The following is a 23,563-nucleotide window of genomic DNA, read 5'->3' as shown; positions in this document are numbered from 1 at the left end:
TAATATTCATGTTCATTTATATACGCAGTATACCAATACACACAGGTATATCACAAGTAGCTGCGGGATATGGGCTAGCATAGAGAAAGAAGCTAGGATAGAGGGGGAGGTACAACCATTCTCCTGTTCCAGCGTATAACAAGCATAAGAGGAACCAGTCCTCAAAACTTATTAGGATATTAGGAAAATAAGGATGTTGAAGTAACAACTGCAAAAACTGCTAGTAGACCAAGTTGGGACATCCTGGGCCCTGTTTTAAAATAAAGTACAAACTAATATTATTAGTCTTGTAGATTTATCTTAATTCAATTACAGAGACTTGTACAATAGTAACTTGTACTTTGGTATTTTTTAATTCCTGTAATATCACTAATAGTCATCCCTATCATGAAAAAATAAGTATTAGTATTATTACCACACTAGTTTCTACACTTGTACTATGAACTAATACCATTAGCTTTCATTATGAAACAGGGCCCTGGAAGAGCTCCAAACGGAATCAGATGGAATCTTGCGCCTTGCCTTTACAGAGGGATCTAAGTGTAATAATAGTGAATTTATTTGGACTCATTGAGGAGGTTTCTGTAAATAAGTTTTATTGATAATACTTCTAATAATTTGATATTTACGAAGTTGAACAATTTTATTTACGTTTATACAAGATAATAATTATATCTGGTCTTAGTCGGCTAGCGTGCTGAGCCGGTTCCTATTAGATGTCGCTAGATCGCTCGAGAAAGTGTGCCATTACAGTAGAAACTATATTCAGCTAAGTGTTACTCTCTTAATAAACAATTTTTTTTCTTCTAGACAAATCGCGTCTTATCTGTATTTTCCACCAGAGAGCGAACTATCTTATTAGTTATTGCTCTTGTGGTGGATGATTCAAAGAATCATCAAAGTGTGTATATTCAGACAGTTATTCTACGTCCTTAATATTGACACCAAGTTCCTCCGTGAGGATCATAGTTGTACTGAGTACAGTTCTCTAAGCTCAGACCCAAAGGCACATTCTTGAACTGAACATTCTTGAACTGAATGTTCTTGAACTGAACATTCTTGAACTGAATGTTCTTGAACTGAACATTCTTGAACTGAATGTTCTTGAAATGAACATTCTTCGACTTGAGCTCTCTTGTAACTTAAAGGAAGGGATGCGGTAATGGATTTAAGAATAGATAAAAAGAAATAATCTTTATATCATGCGAGTTGGTATCTGATTTCAAGTTTTAGTGTACAGTAGGTCAGAAGCAGGTATTATAAATGATCAAAATGTTTTTCAGCAGTGGAATTACTGTCACACTTTACGAAATGTTCACCAATTCTTTTAATAGAATCTCGATGGTGAACCTGAAAATGCAAAAAATTATGATTGATGCTTAGGGATGACAATTTTTATTAACTTTCATTTCCACTGTCACAACTGGAATGATTAATTATTTTTTAAAAAATTAATTATTTCTACATTGAGTGATCTAAACCCTTTAAAATATGTTATAGAGGAATCAAACAAGGAACGCATGAAACGCCAGGATTTTTGCAAAAATTTATGTACCTGGTTATCTATGGAAACTATGGCCATTCACTATCACTGAATTGGCTAGTTGTTTGAATATACCTGGCCCTGGAGTCTCTCCTGGAGGGCCTGTTGGCGGCACAGCTGGCAGAGTCGGGGCTGAGGGAGTCCCTTCGAGCCTTTCGTCCCTGGGCCTCCTCGGGATCGGGGCTGAGGGTGGGCTGTGACCCTCGGCGGCCGGCCCCCGGCCAGCAGGAGTCATCGATGGCCGTACTCTGCCGGGTCAGTCGCGGGTACTTTCCGTCTTTGGTCGAGGGCCTCCGCTCTGGAGAAGCCTGGCTTCTGGAATCCCGTCTGCACTTGTAGTATACCTAAGACAGGTTGTCTTGTAAGCATTTCTTAACGCACTGATAGGTGCGAAAATCAGCATGCGTAACATGCAGAATATTATTAAAACTATTATTATTCATATTATAAACTATTCCTATTAATTTTTATTCTTGTTTTTTTCTTTCAAATCTCAATTTATTAAGTACATCAAATTTCATTTTAAAAAATAATTAAATTTATAGTGATATAATACCTTATGTACTATTGTTTGATTGAATCATAAAAATTAGCTAGATAAAATATTGTATACCATAACAAAACAAGGATAGTGAATTTTTCCTAATTCAATATATTCAAAATGTAAAGAGTGTAAATTGCCAGAACACTCCTATGAGAATGTTTGATGCTCAGTATAAATTACAGTATTTTTTTGTAATTAAAAATCTAGTTTTTCAACATATTTAAAATTAGTGAATTCTCATTTTTATCCCAGTGAACCTTTAAATATATAATTTATGTTTAAAGTAGTGCATTACGATCAAAACCATATATGGTCCATTGTTTGAACCGGTAACAATGCAATTCAGAAGTAAATTAAAATGTCTGCTATTTATGAATATGTAAATGCATGTTTGTAAAAATTAATATCATTCCAATCAAATAGCATATTGAAATAACAGTTAAATAAACTTCATTTCCTAAGGTAGCAAATCTCCTCTAAATGGATTAATTCAATAAAAGTTTAAATTGCATAAATTGGATAGTAATTGACAGCTTCTTAAATAATTAACCAGTTTATGTTGTATTTGTATCCTTTGATCTTTTAATGCTAAAAAATCTTGATTTGATTTATGTACTATTGAAAATAAATATTAAGCGTTTAGATAATTAATGACTCATGTAAATTTTTTTATATTGTATAGTAACTTTCTAATATTGTTAAATATTGTATTGCAACAATTAAAAAGTTACTTTTTATAATTAAATTCTATTACTAATAATACATATACAAGAAATTAGTTGGTAAATGAATAAAACACTATCTTAATTATTGAAAAATAATTGTTAATTATATGATTTATAGCATTCTGATTAAGATCTTTCAAGAATCTCTTGAATCAAAATATTGTTACACTAATTGAAATTAAAATATCTATACATAAAAACATTCAAATCTACTTTATTTTTATTTAAATTACTTAAAGATAATATAATAATACACACACAGTAATTCAAATTTAAATAGCAAATTAGATTATTTTTTTGAAAAATTAAATTTACTATCATAATGTTCATAAAAATAACTCTTAATCATTTGTGACTATAACTTCTGCCTAAAATACCTAAAAGTTACTGCTAAAAATTGAAAAATGCATTAGATTAGAGACGGAAACATACATTGAGAGGCAAAGAAGTGGGAACCATTTCGAAGTACTTAGGCTTAAATCTGTTACAAGGTATATTCATATATCAAGTGAATCGGCAAGATGAGAGAATATCAATTTTTGTATTCCAATTTCGTTAAAAAATAAATACAATAATTTTTTGCTTCCACACTACAGAAGGTAGAAAAGATTTTTATTTTATAGTTTAAATTTCATTCCCAACTTGATTGATATGGGCTCCGTTACTTAATAGTTCATTGGAAAACAATATTACAATAAAAGGTTGCCATTTTTTTTTGCCTCCCACAATCTTTTATAAATAGTAATAAAACATGCTGAATGTAATTAAAATAGCATGCATTCACTCTTTTTGTACACTGTACATAATATGAAACTTTTTTTCAGTGATTCAAAGCTGATTTTAATTTTAAAATTCATTTACAAAGAATAACATAAGTAATTTTACTCCAATTTCAATTTTTTTTTTAAGTATGAATTTATATTTTCAAGTAATAAAAATGATCTATTTTATTATATAGATTTGGTTCACATTCCCAAAAAAGATTATGGATAAATCCATGCATATATTTTGCAATCCATATTATATTATATTTTAAATCTATGAAAGTTCAGCATATCATCTATAGAAAATTCAAATGATTAATTTGTGTATTATTTTTTATTAAAACATGCATAATGGAAAAATGACTATCAATGACAGATTAAATTAAGAAAACTAGCACATTGTTAGGATTATTACAATTTGTAAATTAACGAATAAACCCTTTATCGATACCAATGATATTTGAAATTAAATGCCAATGTGGATTAATAAACTGTTAAATGAAGATGATTAGTAATGTTTCTATTAGACATTCAATTTTATGAGACAAACAGTGTGCTTTAAATTCCTTTACAAAGTATAAATCAAATTTTCTGATCAGTAGGGTTTAAAACTGTCTAGTCTCAAACAACATTTTAGCTATGTGAAGACGCATGTGTAATTTTTTCCTATTTTTTTTTATAATTGCGATTATCCCAATGTGCTATTTTTCTATAAAGTATAAAAGAATATAGGTTACACCACACTAAGGAACACCTGAAAAAACTTTTAATATATATTTTTTACAGAATAATGGAACTAATTTTAAATAATTTATTTTTAATTACTACTTTTTTCCATGTTTTATTTGGAAATATGTACTATGTTCAAGAAGTTGAAGTTAGAATGTTTAAATATGGATAATTCTTCATTAGTGTGGCTCTGTAAAAAATAACAAACGTTTTTACAATATGTACAAGTGGGCTTATGTGTAATAGGCTGCATTCCAGGAAACCATTACTAATGCAAATTCGAATAGGTTAGAATAAATAATTTAAATTGGTAATGATAAAACTTTTTACCAATCTCCTGTAATATTACTTGAAAGAAAAACAATATGATGGATTAATAATTGTTTATACAAATATTGTAACAGCAGGAATGGTGTCTAAAATGTAGTAAAGCTTAACAGTACTGGAAAGGCTAAATATTTTAATATGCAGTTCAATATAATCCATGGCACTAATAAATCCAAGTCGGGCAGTCAGTTAGTGTTTATGTCCGGGGAGTGCACTTACTGTGTTGTTTACCTGCGTGGTGGAATCCCTCCTAGTCGACAGGAGTGGATGGGCACTGCCAGGGGTGGTGGCTTGAGTTGTGGTTGTAGTAGTGACTGTGGGTGTTCCAGCTGTGGTAGTGAGAGCTTGCGGTGTTGCACTGGATGGTTGGGGAGAGGTAATGGCGGGAGGCTGAGGAGCTGTTGGTGAGCTGGCTACTGGGAAGGGTGCCGACGCACCCGCAATAGGAGAAACCGGAGAGCTCGTGATGATGGTCGGCGGCTGGATGGTCTCCTGGACTGGAGGAGGGGCGTCACTGGCGGTAGAGGAGGTGGAGGGCCGCTGCTGGTCCTGCCTACGCCTGGTGGAGCGGTGGTGATGGTGATGGTGGTGGTGGTGGTGGCTGCGGGAGGACTCCCCTGAGCCCCTCCTAGACCCGGATACGGTGCTGTCTCGCCGCCCGCCGCTCCGCCCGGACTCTCCTGACCCTCGTCGTGGGCTGGCCACTATCACGGTGCTGTCCCTCCTCGATCCGAGCAGCCGAGCGATGTCCGAGCGGAAGTCCGAGATAGCACTTGACTTCCCTGAAGCAGATTTCACTCCCGAGTCGGCGGAGGACTCCCTCCTCTTGCGTAGCTCCGCTGGTCCTCGGCTCCACGGGAGAGAACGGGCCAAGTCGGCCAGGGTCTCCCGCCGCACTAGCTGTGCCTGTTTGCTACCTCTGCCTGCCTTGCCCCCAGAACCTCCTCCCCATTCCCGAAGGATGTCCGTCAGCTGGGCCAGGCTCGATCGACGCCTCCTCGCAGGTGGTGGGGAAGTCTCTCTCGTCTCGGTCGGTGGAGAGACAGCGTTGATCTGCGCTGCGGAGTCTCGTCTTCCGGGTCCCAACCTGAAATACAAATCAACACTTACCGCTTCAATGCTTTTATAGTCCGACATCAAATCTAAATCTACTAAGCAAGGATCTGATTAATGGTTGTAGTTGGACTGAACTTGGTTTGAGTGTCTGTAATTACTGATATTGTTATGGAACCAAGATGCTCTCAATTGTAAAGAAAGTAAATCAATAATTTACAATGAATGCCCTTTTCGGCTATAAAATATCTAATAGCTGGGGTTACGATTGAGAATTGGTGGACATAAAGTATGATTTGAAAGTCATAGTTAGTTTAAGCATGGAAAAATGAATTAGTATAATTCATGTTTCAAGATATTTGAATAACTGATCCTATGAATTCCTTGTGACTGAAACAAAACAGTAAAATCTTTGCAGAACAGAGAAACTGCGGAGAGAAGATAGAACTTGTATCCTCAGTAAGACAATAAAATTACCTCTTTGATAATCTCCTGCTCATGAAATAAAAAGTAAATGAATTACGTGGTGGATGGCTATTATTTAGAGAAACTGATAGAAAAAATACTTACGGATTGTTGGATGATTAGAACTACAGCAGACCCATACATAGCCAGCTTGTCATACAGAAGAAGATTTAGGTGAGATGAATATGAAAAGTTTGAATTTTCGATGCAGGGAATGTTTTAGATTTTGAATTTGGTGATATTGGACATTGAACATTGAATATACCTCGAATCACTATTCCAAATGTGTAGTCTCAGGACCAGGTTGGTTTTTCTTCCGTCAATGAGGACTTAGAAACATAGATTATATCCTCTATATGACATAAATTAGGTTGTCTCATTCTAACCCTTCGTCATAGTCACGTTTCGAAAGGGTTTACTGTAGTCGAGATTTCTTAGTAGTCATTTTATTCAGAAATGACAGGGTTAACGAATGTTTAAGAAAGAGATAACAAAATCGCTGCTTTCCTCGATGATCTGGACAACAGATTTTTTTAATTCATCATTAGCTTTAGTATTACAGAAAATGTTACAAGACAACGATTCATGCAAACAACAATTAGGTGAAAAAGTAGGAGTTTTGTTGTTGAGTGGTAACAGTGTATGAATCGTGCAGGAAACATATACAAGATATAAGTAATATATATTTTATATTTGTTCAAGATAATTCTTGAGATTTTAGTCACTATATATTGGACCAATTTTACTTTTTGTAATGCCATGTATGGCAGTAATCTAATAATATAATTTCTTCACTTATTCAAGAATTGATTATTAATTCCAAATTGCTCAAAAGTATGACTTAAGTATGGTGTAATAACCTTCTCTATACAAGTGCAGTGCTTTTTTATTTATGACATTTCATGTTTTTAATTGCATTGAACACATAACATGTCACTAATTCCATAAAAATATCATTTTCTAATTAATAAGCAATAAGTTTAACCATTTTTCTACTGATAAGATTAAGAACATTTTACATTTCTATGTAAATTTCGTAATCCCGTTAGTCGGTTCTATTGTAAAAAATCTCATGGCTATAAATAGAAAAGAAATTAAGGTCTTCAACTGCATCAAATTTATCTAACCGGTTCGATAGGTGAAGTGGTGAAATGAATATGTACAATAAATAAAAATTATATATAAATTATAAATATTATATTATATATAATATGATGGGATGATAGATTATTTTGTATTGTAAATTATATTGTATCTCTCAATTACTTATAGGAAGTTCCAGACTAAATACCCCATAAGGTCGGATAGACCCTAAATATATTTACACATAACATATCGTATAATTAAAAAATAAACCATTCATAATTAGTGACACCACATCTAAAAAATAACTCGTTTCGGTAATATTTTTAAAGCAGTTAATAATATATCGAGAATTTTATCTATCATGTAAACCATAACTTGAGAAAATCAAGACAGATCCCAAATAACTACAATACAATTAAACCCGTCTACTTGCCTCTGTCGTGGTATTGGGTGTACTGAATAGTCTCTTTCCCGAATTCTTTTTAAGATATATCAGTAGAGAACGTTTTAAGTTATTGATTAATAAATTGATAATTTTAGCAAAGCTTAAAAACTTAAGGGACACTTATAAATAATAAATCAAAAGTTAAATAAATAAGTATATTGAGAAAGAATAGGAAAGAAAAATACAGAGGGGGGTGTGAGATGTGTGATATGGAGTGAAATAGACAGGAAGGATTAGAACCGACCAAGTAAACTTTAGGATCACCAATAAGTAATAACTTATAGCTTAAATAAATAAATATGCTGACAGAGATAGGAAATATACTGAAAGATTAAAACCACCTCCTTAGTATTACTATTATTTCTTTCCTAGAATATTGAGCTAAAATTATTTTCAAGGACAGATTAATTTTGAAAAAAAATCATAAAAACTATTAGGCTTGTTTTAACAACGGTTTAGACTATCATCAAACGGTCACGTACAGGAAATAAAGGAGACAAACATTAAGGACTAGAAATTTACACATATTAAACTATTGTATTACCTCACTATATGTTTTATTTCTGAAAGGATCGCCAAATATCTTCTCAATGATTGGAAGAATATGTACCAAACCTATGACCACCTGTTTGATGGTAGCTAAACTCTTAGTACAAGAGCCGGGAAGAAAAAAAGACAGTTATTCCACCCCAATTTTTGATCAATTTAATGAAAACTATATATAACTAATAGTCAAAATTAAAGAGTCTGCCAAATATAGGTAGGAGGGATAAAAATGGCGGCTGTTTCATGAAATTTGCTAAAATAAATAGACTTATAGTTGTTCGGACAATAAGTCTGATTTATGAAAAACTTTATTTCAGAAACCATAAGACGTACAGATGTTTGCCAGCACCCAAATTAAAGCTAGTTAAATTTATCATAAGATAGTTTTCAACGTTTATCTTTGTAGGAGTAGTTGTTTTTATGATATTTGACAAAATATATTCATAAAATTTGTATTCATGGTTGTTAGAATAAAATATTTGATATTTGAAAAATATATCTCTAGATCCATAAGACGTACATATGTCTGCCACTACTCAAAATAAAATAAATTTAACTTACTATAAAGTAGTTTATGACACGTATTCTCGTAGTGGTAGTAGTTTTTAAGATATTTGCATATGAATATAAATTTGGCACAGAAAAATTTGTCCTAGAAATCAATTCACTAATTCTTTATAGATTCTTTCCACTGTATAAATGATATTATTATTACTTACATTTATATGTATCTAAATAATAATGTAATAATCTACTACTGTCTTTGTCCATAGTTATTAATCAACTTTCTTCTCTCAATGATGGTTGTTGTCTTTTAGTTTTTATAGCCCTGATGAAGACCTGAAAATCAGGGCGAAACGTCGGCATAAATAAATATTTGTTTGTTTATTTATGTTGTTTCTTTACAGACCGCACCTCCCCGATCATCTTCTCCAATCAGTAATCTACGGTCAACTATCTACAGCTCATTAGACATCAATTTATCTGAGGAAATATCATGAAAAGTACTACTCCTACGAACATAAAAGTCGTAGGATGGTTTATTGTGTGTCAAATGGTTTTTGAGATATAGATTTTTCGAAATAAATTCACTAACTACTGTTACTGTACAGAACATTCTGTACAACATTTTTATGAAACGTTTCTTTTTAAAAAACTATTGACCGTAAATAGCTCCATTAGGGCTTACATTTTAGCAAATTTATCTATTTTCAATGATGTTCTCTTACATTTTCTATTATTGTTGGTATTTTTAAAGATATAGAGCTCCGAATGAAAAATTAAACATTTTAAACGTTTTGAAACGCTGCCATTTTTTATTCCTACGTATACTTGGTAAACTCATCAATTTTGATCAGTAACTATATATAGTTCTCATTTCAATTAAGTAATCTAAAATTGGGGTGAAATAACTGCCCTTTTTCTCCTCTTGGGCTCTTGTACTATCTTGTTAAAACAAGCCTAATGTCTCCATCAAATAGTTTTAAAGAATTTTTAAAAAATTAATCTGTCCTTGAAAATAGTTTTAGCTCAGTGTGGGGGAATAATAATATTGGAGAGTTCCTTACTAAGGACAGTTTTAATCTTCCAGCATATTTCCTGTCTCTTCCAACACATTTTTCATTTAAGCTATAATTTATTACTTATTAGTGATCCCCAAGTTTTTAAACATGCTTATACAGCTATAACTTAGAACTTAGATATAACACTCGGTTATAATTTAGAAATGGACATGGGCAAGAGTACCTTCGATTCCATGACCGAGGCTAACAGATGGGTATAATTGTATATACCTTATCTCGCATCTGTTTTGATTCCCTCAAGTTATGGGTTATACGATAGATCGAAATCGATTCGTTCCTAATTCCTTACAAAATATTACAGAAACGAGAGGTTCCTTAGAAACAGACATGGCCAGATATGTCATTGTTAATATGAACCAATGCTTGAATTACGGGTCAGTAAAACGATTAGGTAGAGATCTCGAAAACTTTTTAATGCTAACACATTTCATTTTTGTACTTCAGGTTTTTTTTTTAGAACAAAGCGTATAATTTAGGTAAACATATCTAATGTCTAAATGGGTAATTTTTTTTTATTCTACTTAGCTGAAGAGGTCAGAAAATGACCCTCCCTCTACAGCCATTGCTTTCTCTTGTGTTCATTATTTATGGAAGTATGAAGGGTACTTACCAAATAAATTTTGAAGTCCAGACAAAATAAATAAATAAAATTGACATGATGTTATTCGATTTTTAAACATAGCCACATTCCTTACTTACATTCTTATGATAACCCTGGCTATTATTTTTCAACCTGATTAATTACCCTTAGGTTTTACTTTTGAGTTAATAAGAGGGGAAAAAAACAAAAAATAAATGCCATATTTCATAAAATGTTGGGAGTAATGATTAACAACCTCTGGTCCTGTAGAACACTAAGAAATGTGAATAAGATAGATATTTTCTCTTTGGAATGTCCGATAAAAGTGAAGAGAAGAAAACATCGCTGTGAACGCCTTCTAGGTTCCCATTTATCCTTTCAACTCCATGAATAACACCAGAAGTGGGTTCCAGTAATATCGATTCCTCCTCTGACAGGAGTAGTTGTATTGTTTTGCCTGAAAGGAGTCTAATTTGATTGGGAATTGCGGTCCGTTTCAAAGGCAGCCTGCCCTAACTGAGATACATAACCGCCTTCCTGTTGAGGTCTTTGTTTGTTCCTGCAAAGGCTGAAATCTCGTCTTTGGTCATGTAGGAGGATCCTTTGGAGTACCCCACTTCATGGAATAAGAGCTTTTATATAAATTAATTAATTTGTCAGTTGAAAATTTGAATTTTTCTAAATTTCTGCAATTCTCAATATTTGATCATCTCATTATAAAATGATAAAGGCGAATGATACACTATACGAATTGTGGAATCATGTACCCCAGAATATTATTTTAATCATTTAATTTGAAATAACAAATCACTGGAAGTATATTTGTTTCAAATTAATACAAAAACCTTAAAAGACGTAATGGAGTGCCTAAAGAATAAATGTTAAAGGCTGGTGGAAGTATAAGGCGGAAGTGCTGCCTGAATATTCCAGACAAATCCCGGATTTCCAAGTTCCTTCGCAATCCTCGCCGATGAATTATGCATAAGGACACCATTCATGCTCAAGTAAGTGCCCATTAAATACACGTTTAATAATATATTGAGTTCCAATTTGCTAATGTGTTCCAAATAGCTCTTAATGCTTTCTTCGCAACAAGTGTCTCTTTACTGGAAATCGATACCGGGGTAAACTTGCCAACATGACTGATTGGGACTTTAGTAACTTATATCTACATTTGTGAGCTGCTTACTATGCATGGCATAGGCTTAACCTCTCATATTACAACCGTATCTAGTGCTACCAAAAACTGCACTACCTTCCCATCTGTAAAATTTTTGGATTCTTTCTGATCCGTTCTTTACTTAGTCCACCAAGTCCAAGTGATGTTGGATCTGTCAGAAGTAACATCACTAATTCAACAAATTCTCCAGTTGCACTCAGACTCATATTTCATAAACACTATTGAATAGTTATAAACATTTTTTCTGAACGGAAATGTTGAAGTTTTTTTTTTTTGAACTGAAGTAAGCTGTACTTAATATCTGCCAAGAACAAGGTGAAGCATTATTATAATAAATTTTAATATGGGTTTGAGTTTCCATTTCTTGTACTTTTTACATTGGGTCTCATGAGTAATTTCAGAATTTCAAAAAAAAAAAATAAGCATTTCACGTTTCTAACAGTGATTTAATTACCTAATAAATCTCGTGTTTTTTTTAGATATTACGGACTCCACGCACAAGCTTTACATATTAAAAAATATTCCCATATAAATTTTTATTTTTTTTACCTCATTGAATTTTCAATTGCTCTTGAAATGAGTATTTTATTATGATAATGAGTCTCTCAGAATCATAACCCATTACACACATTCTTTACAATAAAATGCTTAGTGGGAAAAAAAAGTTTGAATATTACCTTAACACTTTCTTAAATGCGATAGATTAAAACTCTACTACTCCCCAAAAAATTAAATATAAAGTTTTGATCCATAGGATTCGACTCACCGCTAGGGTTCTGGTAAATTTGTTGAGATTCAAAATTACGTATTGGATTTAGATTCTTCCATTTAGACAAATAACCAGTTAAAAGTGTGGATTTAATGGGGCTGGAGAGGTGAATGGGTGAGTTTTTTTTTTTTTTTAAAGGGCCTCTCATATTATCAAACTAAATAGTTTGTATATTTGTTTGTTTTTGTATAAAAACTCTATAGATAATTAAATGAACCTCTGAACACACCCATTATCTTTCTTTCTCGTACAGTTTAAATACTGATGTATTGACAATGGCTATATAAATATAAACTATAATATAAATCTGTCGAAAATATTAATTTCGATTTTGTCACATTTACTTACATTAAACTTTTTGGATTATTATATACCTGTTTTTCTAGGTCTTAGTTAAATTTTCATAAATGAGCCTCCTGAATATTGTTTTTAATGTAGCGCACCTACTCTTTTATGCTCGTTGAGCAGTAGTTTATACATTGTTTGAAGAACGAAATAGGTCATAAGATTAATTAGTTTACTTCCAAAGTTACAAGCATTCTGTAATGCTTAAGAGCAATTGCATTTGATGTGGCAACAAAAGGGGACACCTGAGGTAGGTAGGTTCAAGTAGTGCACTATAAATTGATGGTTGTTTATGGAGTTGTTGAGACGAAGGCTTAAAGTGCTGGCTTTATGGCAAAGCTCGCTGGCTGGGGGCGCACTAAGTGGCTTACTCTCGATAAAACCACTCCGCGACCACAATGGACCAAATCTTTTACTACCCTGGTTATCGACCACCTTGCGCTCCAGTGTTGTCCTTATATTGCCCTATGAGGAGAGGTCGGGGGAGGAGGGTGTATAATAAAACAAACATCATTGGTCTTATAAAAATAAAAGAAGATGACCTGGTTCAAGATTGGATGGTTTTGATTGTAACAGATCAAAAGTTGGGCAGTTTGCCTTCGCTCTTAGCAACCATTTTTTTTTATTTTCAAACCTCTTTATTGATAATATAAATATAATACGGATTATATACATAAGATAATATATAATACATTTTTATATACAATTTTCTTGTCTTGCCTTACGGCATTATAAGATCAGTAGACATGGTCCGCTGAAGGCGGTTATTACATTTGTGGCTCTAAGGCCGGGGGCTTACAAGAAATGTGAGGGACATTCCGGCTGGTGGTGATGGTGTGATGGCTTCAAGCTGCAGAGCCCGAAGTCCTTCCCTCGGCGAGGACGTCGACCAAGGGGACTGTGCTTTGCCACCTCCCAGGTCTTGGGGGAGGGGCGATTTCGCGGAATAGGGGATTGGCACAGGCTTTCAGCCCATCAAAGAATTTGATGTGCCTACGGCCTATGTATTCCGGCACAGAAGGGAGTTGGAGCTCCTCACTGATTACTTTATTCCTGGCCCGTTGGAGTGTGGTTCCTCTGACTATTCGCCGGAGGAGGGAATTCTGGAAGCTCTGCAGTTTGCTTAACGTAGTTTGGTAGAGGTGTCGCATGAGTGGTGCGCCATAGAGCAGGGTCGGACGAATGATGGCCTTATAGATCTTCAGCTTGAGGCGAAGCGAGATCTGCTGTGAGGTGAGCAGGTGGTAGAGTCTATACGACTTCTGTCGGGCCAGCTTAATTCTCTCCCTGACGTGACTGGAGAAGGTGAGATGCCTGTCGAGTGTCACGCCGAGGTAGAGGATGCTGTTGGAGAGTTTCCGACCCTCACCATCCACAACGAACTGCTGGGGTAGCCTGCTCTTCTTCCCCTTCTGGAAGGACATGACGATGGCATCCGTCTTTGACGGGTTAACCTTGATGCCGTCCTTCTTCAGAGCAGCTACTATGGTGGCAGAGGCAGTTTGTGCATGGCGTAGGGCCAGTTCAGCTCTCATGCTGGAAGCATAAACACCGATGTCGTCGGCATAGGCTGCTACCACTGCATCCCGATGCTTGATGGCGACTACTGGTGCCGTGAAAACGACGAACAGTAGAGGTCCAAGCACCGAGCCTTGAGGTACTCCGCAGGTGGTGGGGACTGGAGGCGAAAGGTCTTCCTCAAGGTCTTCATTACTTCAACTGGCTTGTCTGCTGCCACACAGTTCATACAGTTGGACTTCCTGTTTTTAAAAATGTAACCTTTGGCAATATGGCCACCAACACACCACTTAAATTCGAGTGGTTTCTTACACCCAGCTATGAATTGGCCGTACTCATGGCATCTAAAACATCCCTTACTTGAGTATGCAACATCCACCAACAATTTCACCCATCTGAAGAATAGCCGTCCCATGTCGTTTTTAAGTTGCTCCATTCCAGATTTGAGAAACAAAGCCTTAGCCATCTTTTTTCTTACACTTTATTTGGGAGCATCCTAAATCCCTTCTCTAACCTGTCTCTTAAGACTATTTCTGAGGTTTGGTCTATCCAATTCCTAGGGACTCCTCCTAACTCAAGATTTAGTCTTTTCTTTTGCCAGGCTAATCTCCAATCCCTTGTCTCTCAAGATCTGTAAATAAATTAATTATTTTGCTTGCTTGCCTCCACTTGTTTCAAGGATTACTTTTGTCTTAGCCTTCGTGACTCTCATAATTTCAACTTTAACTCCTGCATCGTATAGTTCCCTTTTTCAGATACTATCCTTGGATTGCACCCGCGACAGTGATATATATTGGGGATTTCTCCGATGCCTTGAAACTCAACGTCAATCTCCTTACCGTTTTTGCAAAAGTTGTTTTTTCTACTCTGCAGTTTTTTCTCGAGTTTCTTATTCCTATCATTTTTCTCTAGACGAAAGTTTACTCTGTCGTACCTAGGATCAAAACTGGAGGGGGGGAGAGGGGGAGCCATCATCAATTGGGAGAGGGGTAAGCTATAGTCATTTAGCACGGAAAAGATAATTTTTCCGCACAAAATTTTAAGATAATTCGATATAATTGTCACAGTGCTTTATTAATTATTACAATTGGTATTTGCTTGAAATTTTTTTTTTATTAAATTTATAATTTTTTTCCCTCATGCCCATGCTAACCTGAATGGTAAGGTCCAGTTTTTTACACTTTTTGTGTTTTTGGTAAATTTTAACTTTACTAAACGGCCTGTTTGAAAAATGATTAGTGGTTTGCTAGAAGCCTTATGTTGGTCAGCGCCTTTCACAAATTTCCTAGCAAGAGACAAATAATTGTAGCAAGAAGTATTCTGTCAACAATTGAAAATGTTTTTCTATGTCGTTAGTTAGACATTGTAATTAACCACTAATACGACAGATTATCACTGATTGCTTATATATTTATTGAATTATTCATTAAAAAATTTCCTAAACAATTATAGGAGGTTTATTTGAAACATAGGGCATTTGATGTTTTTATCTAACATTACAGAAATACTTAGCGAAATAGGCTTTATTGAAGTCGTAGTTGTATTCCAAGAATTGGCTGTAATCCTTAAACTTCATGGCAATTTCACCGATGGAGGAGGGTTGACGTTTGACGAGGGACTGCGGCAGGTCTTGACTCGCAACTATCTATCTAAAGATCTCCAGCGCGAACCATATATCTCCAGTCAGAGCTGGTTTTCCAGAAGAATTTATCTTTCTGTTTAATATCCAAAGTGTGATATGTCTTGTGTGTTAACATATCATATTATAAGTGTTAATATATCATCCACTAATATGGCAAATTTAAATCAATAGGTGTAATCGTTCCCCTTTTTATACCAATAAATCTAAAATATTTATCAAGAAATCGCATTGATATTCGGTAAAAATTGGGACAATATTAGGTAGGATAAGAGGAAATTTACAGAGATATGTCAAAAACCGGATCCTGAAATATGCCTTCACTTATCATATATATATATATATAAGTATGATGACTTTTATTAATAAGTTTATTATGAACAGTATAATATCCATCTACTCAATCTAGTCCATTGATTATTGTACATTTATTTCATTTTATGTTTAATGTGTTTTCCGCCGTATCATAGAATCCTTTCAGTTTAGAAATCCTCTTTATGTACACAAAACCCTGGAAATAGAAAGGGCCTGATCCCTATACTGTCCCCAACACAATGGGAGTTATGGAGATCTGTTCAAAGAGCCTCTGCAAAAGCTTTTCTCTAAGGCAACTGTATACCCGCTTCGTTGTAATATAGCTATTGGTCTTAGGCAAGTAGTATTTTAGACAATACGATCTACGTGTATGCTCTCTATACTTTTATATTCCATAAAATACCCTATTAGGAAATTAACAGTTAATCACAGCTTCTTTATAAACCTTGAATACTCCATTTTTAAAATATACATCAATGTAGGAAATTCATTGAGCAGAAATTCAACGAGCGGGCTATCTCAGTGAGTAAGATGCTGTGCTACTAATTCTTGAGCCCGGATTCAGATCCGGCCGTTGTGGCAGATAATTATTCATTCTGTTACTGTATCAATGAGAGAAATACCCTTGGTTCGGGAGCCACTCAGCATTTATAAAGTGGGTACCTTTAATTGGTAGAAAAACCTGGTGGTTGAGCGTGATTTTGAACAAATCAGCTCCTTGCACAATCTTCGTTCAATAGTAGTCCTCACAAAGTTCTGAACCTCTGATTCTTATTGGGTTGTAGTTGCTAGTATATTTAAAAAAGAAATTCATGGAAAACGGATAGTTGGATTAATGAAAATTAAATGCCATGCAACTAATTATAGTAATAATGGAAACAACGAATTTAAACTTATTTTTATAGGTATGTCTGAAAACATATAAACGATTAGTTTCTAGCCGGTGGTCCGCAATGGGTCATGGGATGGCCTAGCAGTGCATATTTTGCTAGGATTGTTTGTTTGCATTTCCTGACGTTTGAGTGTTTGTTGAGAGCTTGGAGGAAGGAGTATAATGAAAGGGCTAAGCTAGCAGGAAAAGTGAAGCAAAAAGGCAGGACTTATTCTGAACCCATAGAGGAATAAGAACTAATCGGTGGTCGCTTGCTGTTTCTCTATAGATTACAACAGCGGGCATGCCAATTAACCCCAACATAAACTTCAACCCAACGGCGTGGTCAATCCTCCATTTTTTTGGCTTAATTTTTGCTGTAGAGGAGAGTTGTATTTTACCACTTTCTTGCTTCGTAGTAATGCTTTTTTTCTTTCATACCCTCCTCCAATTTTTGAGTATAGTACAAATATAAATATAAGACGTATATACAATTGCTTAATCCTTCTTTTACCCGGAGGTATTCTAAGGTTTATTGATGTACGTCAACTGTGTGCAGAGAGTCGCGGGCATATATGTGTATGTTAGGTTTTTACAGCTGAGCCCAAAACTCTTCCCACGGCAAGAACATCCACTAGGAGGACAGTTTCTTGCCACCTCCCAGGTCTTAGTGAAGGCCTTTAATCCATCAAAAAATTGTGCTTCCGGCCTATGTACTCCGGCACAGAGGAAAGCTGGAGTTCATTATGTATAACAGTACTCCTCTGCAATGTTGTGCCTCTTACTATTCGCCGAAGAACGGAGTTCAGGAAGCTCTTCAGTTAATGGAGAGTGTTCTTGAATAAGTGTCGCAGAAGGAGTACATCATACAGCTGTATGGGTCTTATTACAGTCTTATAGATCAGTGGTCTACTGACATTTGTGGGTAGGATATATACCCATTACAGCAGTATAAGATATGGGAGGGACGAAGGGTTCATTAATCATAAATTAAACAAATTATTAATCACAAGTATTTTAATGATTTGTTCTATTTATAAATTGATTTTAATAGGCTTTAATATTCATCCCATTGCTGGAGGATGCTAATAGAAGCTGAGATTCTAGTACCTTGCTATAAACATCACAGCCACGAAAATCGCCTTGCAAAAAGCTAGTGCTCTAATGCTTGGACCAAATTTTAATATTAGGTCTGTAGAGGAAGGGCTATATTGGAGGGAACTCTAATTATAGTAAAGGGCCATTTGGTTTATCTCAGTGGGTCGGTTGTAATCTGTTGTTAACTGCCTCCTGGTAGCTGGTAGTTATCTGCTAATTGAGATTGATTCAACCATTTACTAGATTAATTTCTTATTACTTAGAGTCTTGCCGCTAAAATTAAAAGTTGCTAGTAAATGTAGCCGCTAAAATCCAGTCCAGAAAGTTCCCTCAATGTAATAATGATACTGGTATTTTTAGCCTAGACTGTCATTATTGACTTTATGTGACTTTTTTACCTGCAATTGAAAAATATATTTGAAAAAATATTGAAATAATTTGAAAAAATAATCGGATTATGCCCACCATCTGTTTCGTAGTAACCTTGGATGAAGCTAAACATTAATAATTACTAATTTTATAATCTTTAAGAGGTTTAACTAAGATTAAATTTAAGTTCAATTGAATATTTATCAAATTCAGATTTTGACTTGTCACTTTAGTATTTATCGTTTTCGTCCTAATCTGGATTCACGAATGAGCATAAACAAAGAAACGATTTAGGATAAGGTAGATTGATGATACGTTTATATCAAGGTAAACGAAACCAACAACGATGACATAGTCCAACTGCGCTCACCGGTATTTTATTCCTTCTGTAACAGATTCATGCCGCTTCTGAAAACATCTCTTTAATTGCTTTTTTCTTTCAAAATTTATTTAATTATAAAGTTCGCCGGTGTTCCACTCTTATATTTCCTAATTCATAGGGTTAGGTTAAGGAATCCCTTAGTACGTTTTGTCCCATTGATAATTCGGTCGTTCAAAAAAGCCACAGAATTGATATCCAGTATCTTACGTACTTTGATTGGACATATTTGATAAGGAAAAATATATTGCTTAAATTAATATTTATCAGAGGATCCTATAATTATAATAGAGTTTAAGAAAATCCTTAATTCGCACCTTGAAATTAATTTCGATGTATTTATTGTCTATTCACAAACAGAAAAATCTTTTTGCCTGCTTTCTCCTTGTGTCCTTAGAGAAATGTTGTCTAACTACCTCACACGAACCCACAGTTATAAGTATATGGGTATACTAAATAAACATTTATTTGCGACAACTTAGTTATAGTTTTATTTATAACTAAGTTTTGCCCATTCTTGTTGCTGAGTTGTTGTCTATGGACTTTCAACTTTTAGAATCCAACCAATTCATCTGGGATCCACTGTTTCAAATTCAAATAGCATAATACTCGGAACTTAAACGTTGAGTGGATCATATATTTTATGAATGCTATTATTTATCTTTAATCTTATTGTTTACCAATAGTATTGTATATTGATGAGTTTATCGATTTCCTGTGATTATAACGTATTTACTACATACCAATATATCGGAAAATACCATACTCTGTGAGGCCCATTAGTAGTGGTTAGTGGATGCTATTACCCTCCCCCTCTTTTTATTACTTCTAATTTTATATTTTAAAAAATGGCATTGTAAAAAAAAAGAAATAAAATATTCCTTCCGCTTGTTTCCTTATTTATCAAATAATTGGATAGCACAAGAAAGGGAAAAAATGTGATGGGGGAGGTTGAAAAGAATAACCTTATTTGAGAGGTTCATTCCTCTTCAGAAAATAAAGTTTCAATGCTTATAAATCGGATATTTTTGAAAAAAACCCTTTGCATTGTAATGAAATTTGAATACATAACAAGCCAAATAATTATACGAAATACAATAAATATTTAGTTATTCATCATTATGTTTCATTGCTATTAATTTTTGATAACTGACTAAAATTTTAGTCTAGTATTAATCTGCTTATGATATAAGCATAAAATCAGCAGGTTCCTATTTTATATTTTACATATTTACCCTTTCCCATACCTATAAATATTGTAAACTTAATAAATTGATGCATTATAAAAGATATTGAAATGAACACCTCTTAGAAAACAACAAAAAATATGATATTGAAAAATGAAGATGAAATTTGAACATTATGTAAACCCATCATGATATTCAATAATTTTCTCAAAATTGAAGAGATTAAAGTTGAAAATACTTGAAGAAACAGAAATATAGATGGATCAAGAACAATTAATAATGATTTAACTAATAACTATGTTATAACTATTATATTTTTGTTTTTAAGATTCCAGCTGCACTTTTTGAAATATATATTTAAATAGAAACAAATATACACTACTAAAAGTTACCTTATAAGATAGAACTTACTTTCGTCTACTTATTTTTGAGCATTTGGATATGGTTCACTTTAGTGTTGAAAGACCATATAATATTACTTTTATTAGTATTTTTTATTTTTCCTGAATAAGTGAAGAAAAAGAGAATACATGCCTTAATCTATGGTTAAATCGAAAATTTAAATCGACTTTCAAGCCGATCGATTATATAATAAAATTAGAATAGAATGGAATCATACATTTTTGGGTAAGGATTACAAATAGATTATCATTAAATATAAAACATGGGAAATCACAGGCAAGCACTTGGATATAATTAAACAATTACTATAAATCATGGGCGCATATTACAATTGTTTTAATTTTATTGTATTTATGAAAAATTCAACAGAGAATATTTGTACAGTTCAACGATTTATTGGTCATGAGCTTTTCGGTGTGTTGTTAAAAGTTTTAGCTGTAGGATACGACATTACGACGGGTCATTTAATTTAAATTCTTATGCTAGATTAACTTCCCTGTTTATATTTAATATATTTGGAATATTAAATAAGAATTGTACATTTTTAATTTTAAATTTGTCAGTTTATGTGTATTTATTTCTTTAGTTGTTGGTCCCAAGTGAATTTTTTCTCTGAAATATAGGATGAAGAACAATACCAAGCGAATTTTGTTATGTAGTTCACATGTTTGCCACAAGTGAGCCCAGCACACTTGTACCAAATCTTTAGTTCAGTAAAATTAAAATATAAAAAATGCAACTTTAACAGATCTGGGGAAAAATATTATATTTTGTTGATTGTAATTATATGTATTGTTTTATTTTTTAAATTGATATTACATAATATTTAAATTATACATGTATTTAATATAAAAATGAATTATTATTAGTAATATATTGTTAAAATGTTCATATTAGATTATCATGAAATAAAGGTTTTTCAATAATTTTAGATTCAATCATATATATGTAAATAAAAGTAAAGTTTGATAAACTCTAACAAACTGTCCTGAGATAAAATCCGTATTTTATTTTAATGTATGCATTTGAAGTTCTGCTAATTGTTGTATTTTATGTGGAAAGAATTAGGTGTTTTTTTGCATACCGGCGAAAAAAATAAATTAAGATGAGGTGTCCCTCAAATTACTAGTTCTCATTTCATTATGCACTATCATGTTAATAATTATTATTATTACTTATTATCTGACGTTATAGTTAATTACAGGTAAGAATAAAAAATTATGCAATTAATTTGTTTTTTGATTTTTACTATTAAAGTTTGAAGTGTATTTTTGTTAATTTATTTATGCCTTGTGAAAATTATAATATGAAATTACAAGGGTCTGTATTTATGGCATTAACGAATAATTTGATTTTTATTTATTCAATGATTTAAAAATTGTTTTAGAACATAATAATTTTTTAGGCATATGTTTGGAATTATAGAATTCTATGCTTTGGAATATTTTTTTTTATGAATGCGTAAAGATCGTTGAGGCATGTTTTCAACAAGTTCCTGTAGCCTGTATGATTTGTTTTTGCTAATAATGCAATTTTTGTTTGTGCAACTGATGAAAGTTGTATTGGAATAAATTATTTTATTCAAGAACACAAACAACTAATGAAGAACATGAAAAAAATCTGAAAGCTTGCTTAAAACATATTTTGTGAAGCCATTTTTACTTTTGTAATTAACAATTTAAAATAGCCTATTTTAGTTTGACTTGTTTCAAGAAGAAAGCCTATATCTTTTTATTAATCTTTAATTCGATAACCAAGTGCTAGCCTATTTAGTAAAGGAATCAGATAAGATAAGAATAAGAACAATATTTGCGTATTATTGAAACTTTGGTATAACTTCGTCTTGATAGTTGGAATCGAGATATGCAGAGTCCGTCCAAAGCTTTCCTCGGCAGTGAGGCCTCGAAATGGCGGGAAGGATATTTAAAAAATAATTTGCTCGAAATAATGTATCGTTGAGTTACAGTTTTGTTTTATTAGTGAAAAGTTTGTTTTGGAATAGAGAGTAACAACAGAAAAGGAAGCACTAAAAACAAGCAAAAGCTATAGAATTGAAAAAAAGCGAGGAGCATGTGTTTCACATCACCAATTACTGTAACATGCTCGTTCATCAGTTATGCGGAAATTCGTAATGAATTTTCTGTTTTCACTTAAAATATTGGCTCTATCGTAATGGGAGAGTTATAATTCGATTCAAAATTTAGAAGAATTTTAACAAGTGACACCTGACAGAACTTATGTTTAACCAATCATTTCGCTAATATCCACCCTCTATTTCGTTCAGGTGGTTTCCTCGAAATTTGGGAGCCTCTGTAAATGTATATTCTTACTACCAAGACACATTTATGACAAAAGTTTCATTATTGTACAAATATTGTTCTTTACTTGGCCAATTTGGGTCTATTTTCCTGCACTTAATTAGTGTACAAGATAATAATTCTAGATAAGGGGAGTGTATCCAAGAGTTTGCAGCACTCACCTCTGCCTGAGAGTGGACTCCTCCAGCTGCTCCCTCATGAGGTCGTCCCAGCCATTGCCGCCCTGCCAGACGAGCCCGACTTGATGGCTCAGGATCGGCAGGTTGCAGACAAAACATATTGCCGTCATTGTCCTAAAGCATGCGGTCAGCTGAGTTAGCCCTCTCACGCTTGTCCTTAAAGCTCTTGTAAATTTTGATCTTTACCTCTGGTATCATCCGCCAATTTATATTTTATTATATAATGAATATGGAATAATGGAATACCAAATCGGCATTGAATACATTTCCACTCATCCTGCGGTATCTAGCTATCTGATTCAAAGTTAGCATCTAAAATGTTCTAGTTAAGTACAAGCTTATAAAATATATTGAGCAGATATGAGCGGAAACATATTTCATTTTTACTAGTTCTTAAAAATGCCTTTTATATATACTGTGAACCCTGTACCAAATGCCATTATAGTAACTAACCTTTTTTTGTTTACATTTTGAAAATAAGATTTTAGTATTTAATTTTGCTTTGAAACTACAAGAGTTATGATCATACAAAACAATGCATAATCTTCTCTTAAGAAAAAAATATTAAGAATTAAGCGATCATAGAAGGCTATGGCTAATAATT

The 23,563-nt window shown here is 33.5% G+C and overlaps 1 protein-coding gene across 2 annotated transcripts in view; it reads right to left on the bottom strand.

The window, feature by feature from the left end:
• Window positions 1–23,563, bottom strand: part of LOC106690498 (serine/arginine repetitive matrix protein 1) — a 47,903-nt gene that overhangs the window by 7,925 nt on the left and 16,415 nt on the right. Inside the window, exons 2-4 of one of the 2 annotated variants that reach the window (XM_014435934.3) lie at window positions 22,942–23,073; window positions 4,852–5,719; window positions 1,619–1,887 (exon numbers count right to left, since the gene is read on the bottom strand). In XM_014435934.3, coding sequence (XP_014291420.1) covers window positions 1,619–1,887; window positions 4,852–5,719; window positions 22,942–23,073 — 1,269 coding nt within the window. The remainder of the gene's footprint in view (window positions 1–1,618; window positions 1,888–4,851; window positions 5,720–22,941; window positions 23,074–23,563) is intronic. The other variant, XM_067044977.1, reaches the window with a different exon arrangement.

Source organism: Halyomorpha halys, unplaced genomic scaffold (genome assembly GCF_000696795.3).
Source record: "Halyomorpha halys isolate HHAL.00 unplaced genomic scaffold, Hhal_1.1 Scaffold1747.1, whole genome shotgun sequence".
Taxonomy (NCBI): Eukaryota; Metazoa; Arthropoda; class Insecta; order Hemiptera; family Pentatomidae; genus Halyomorpha; species Halyomorpha halys.
This window is presented reverse-complemented; position numbering and strand designations above follow the sequence as displayed.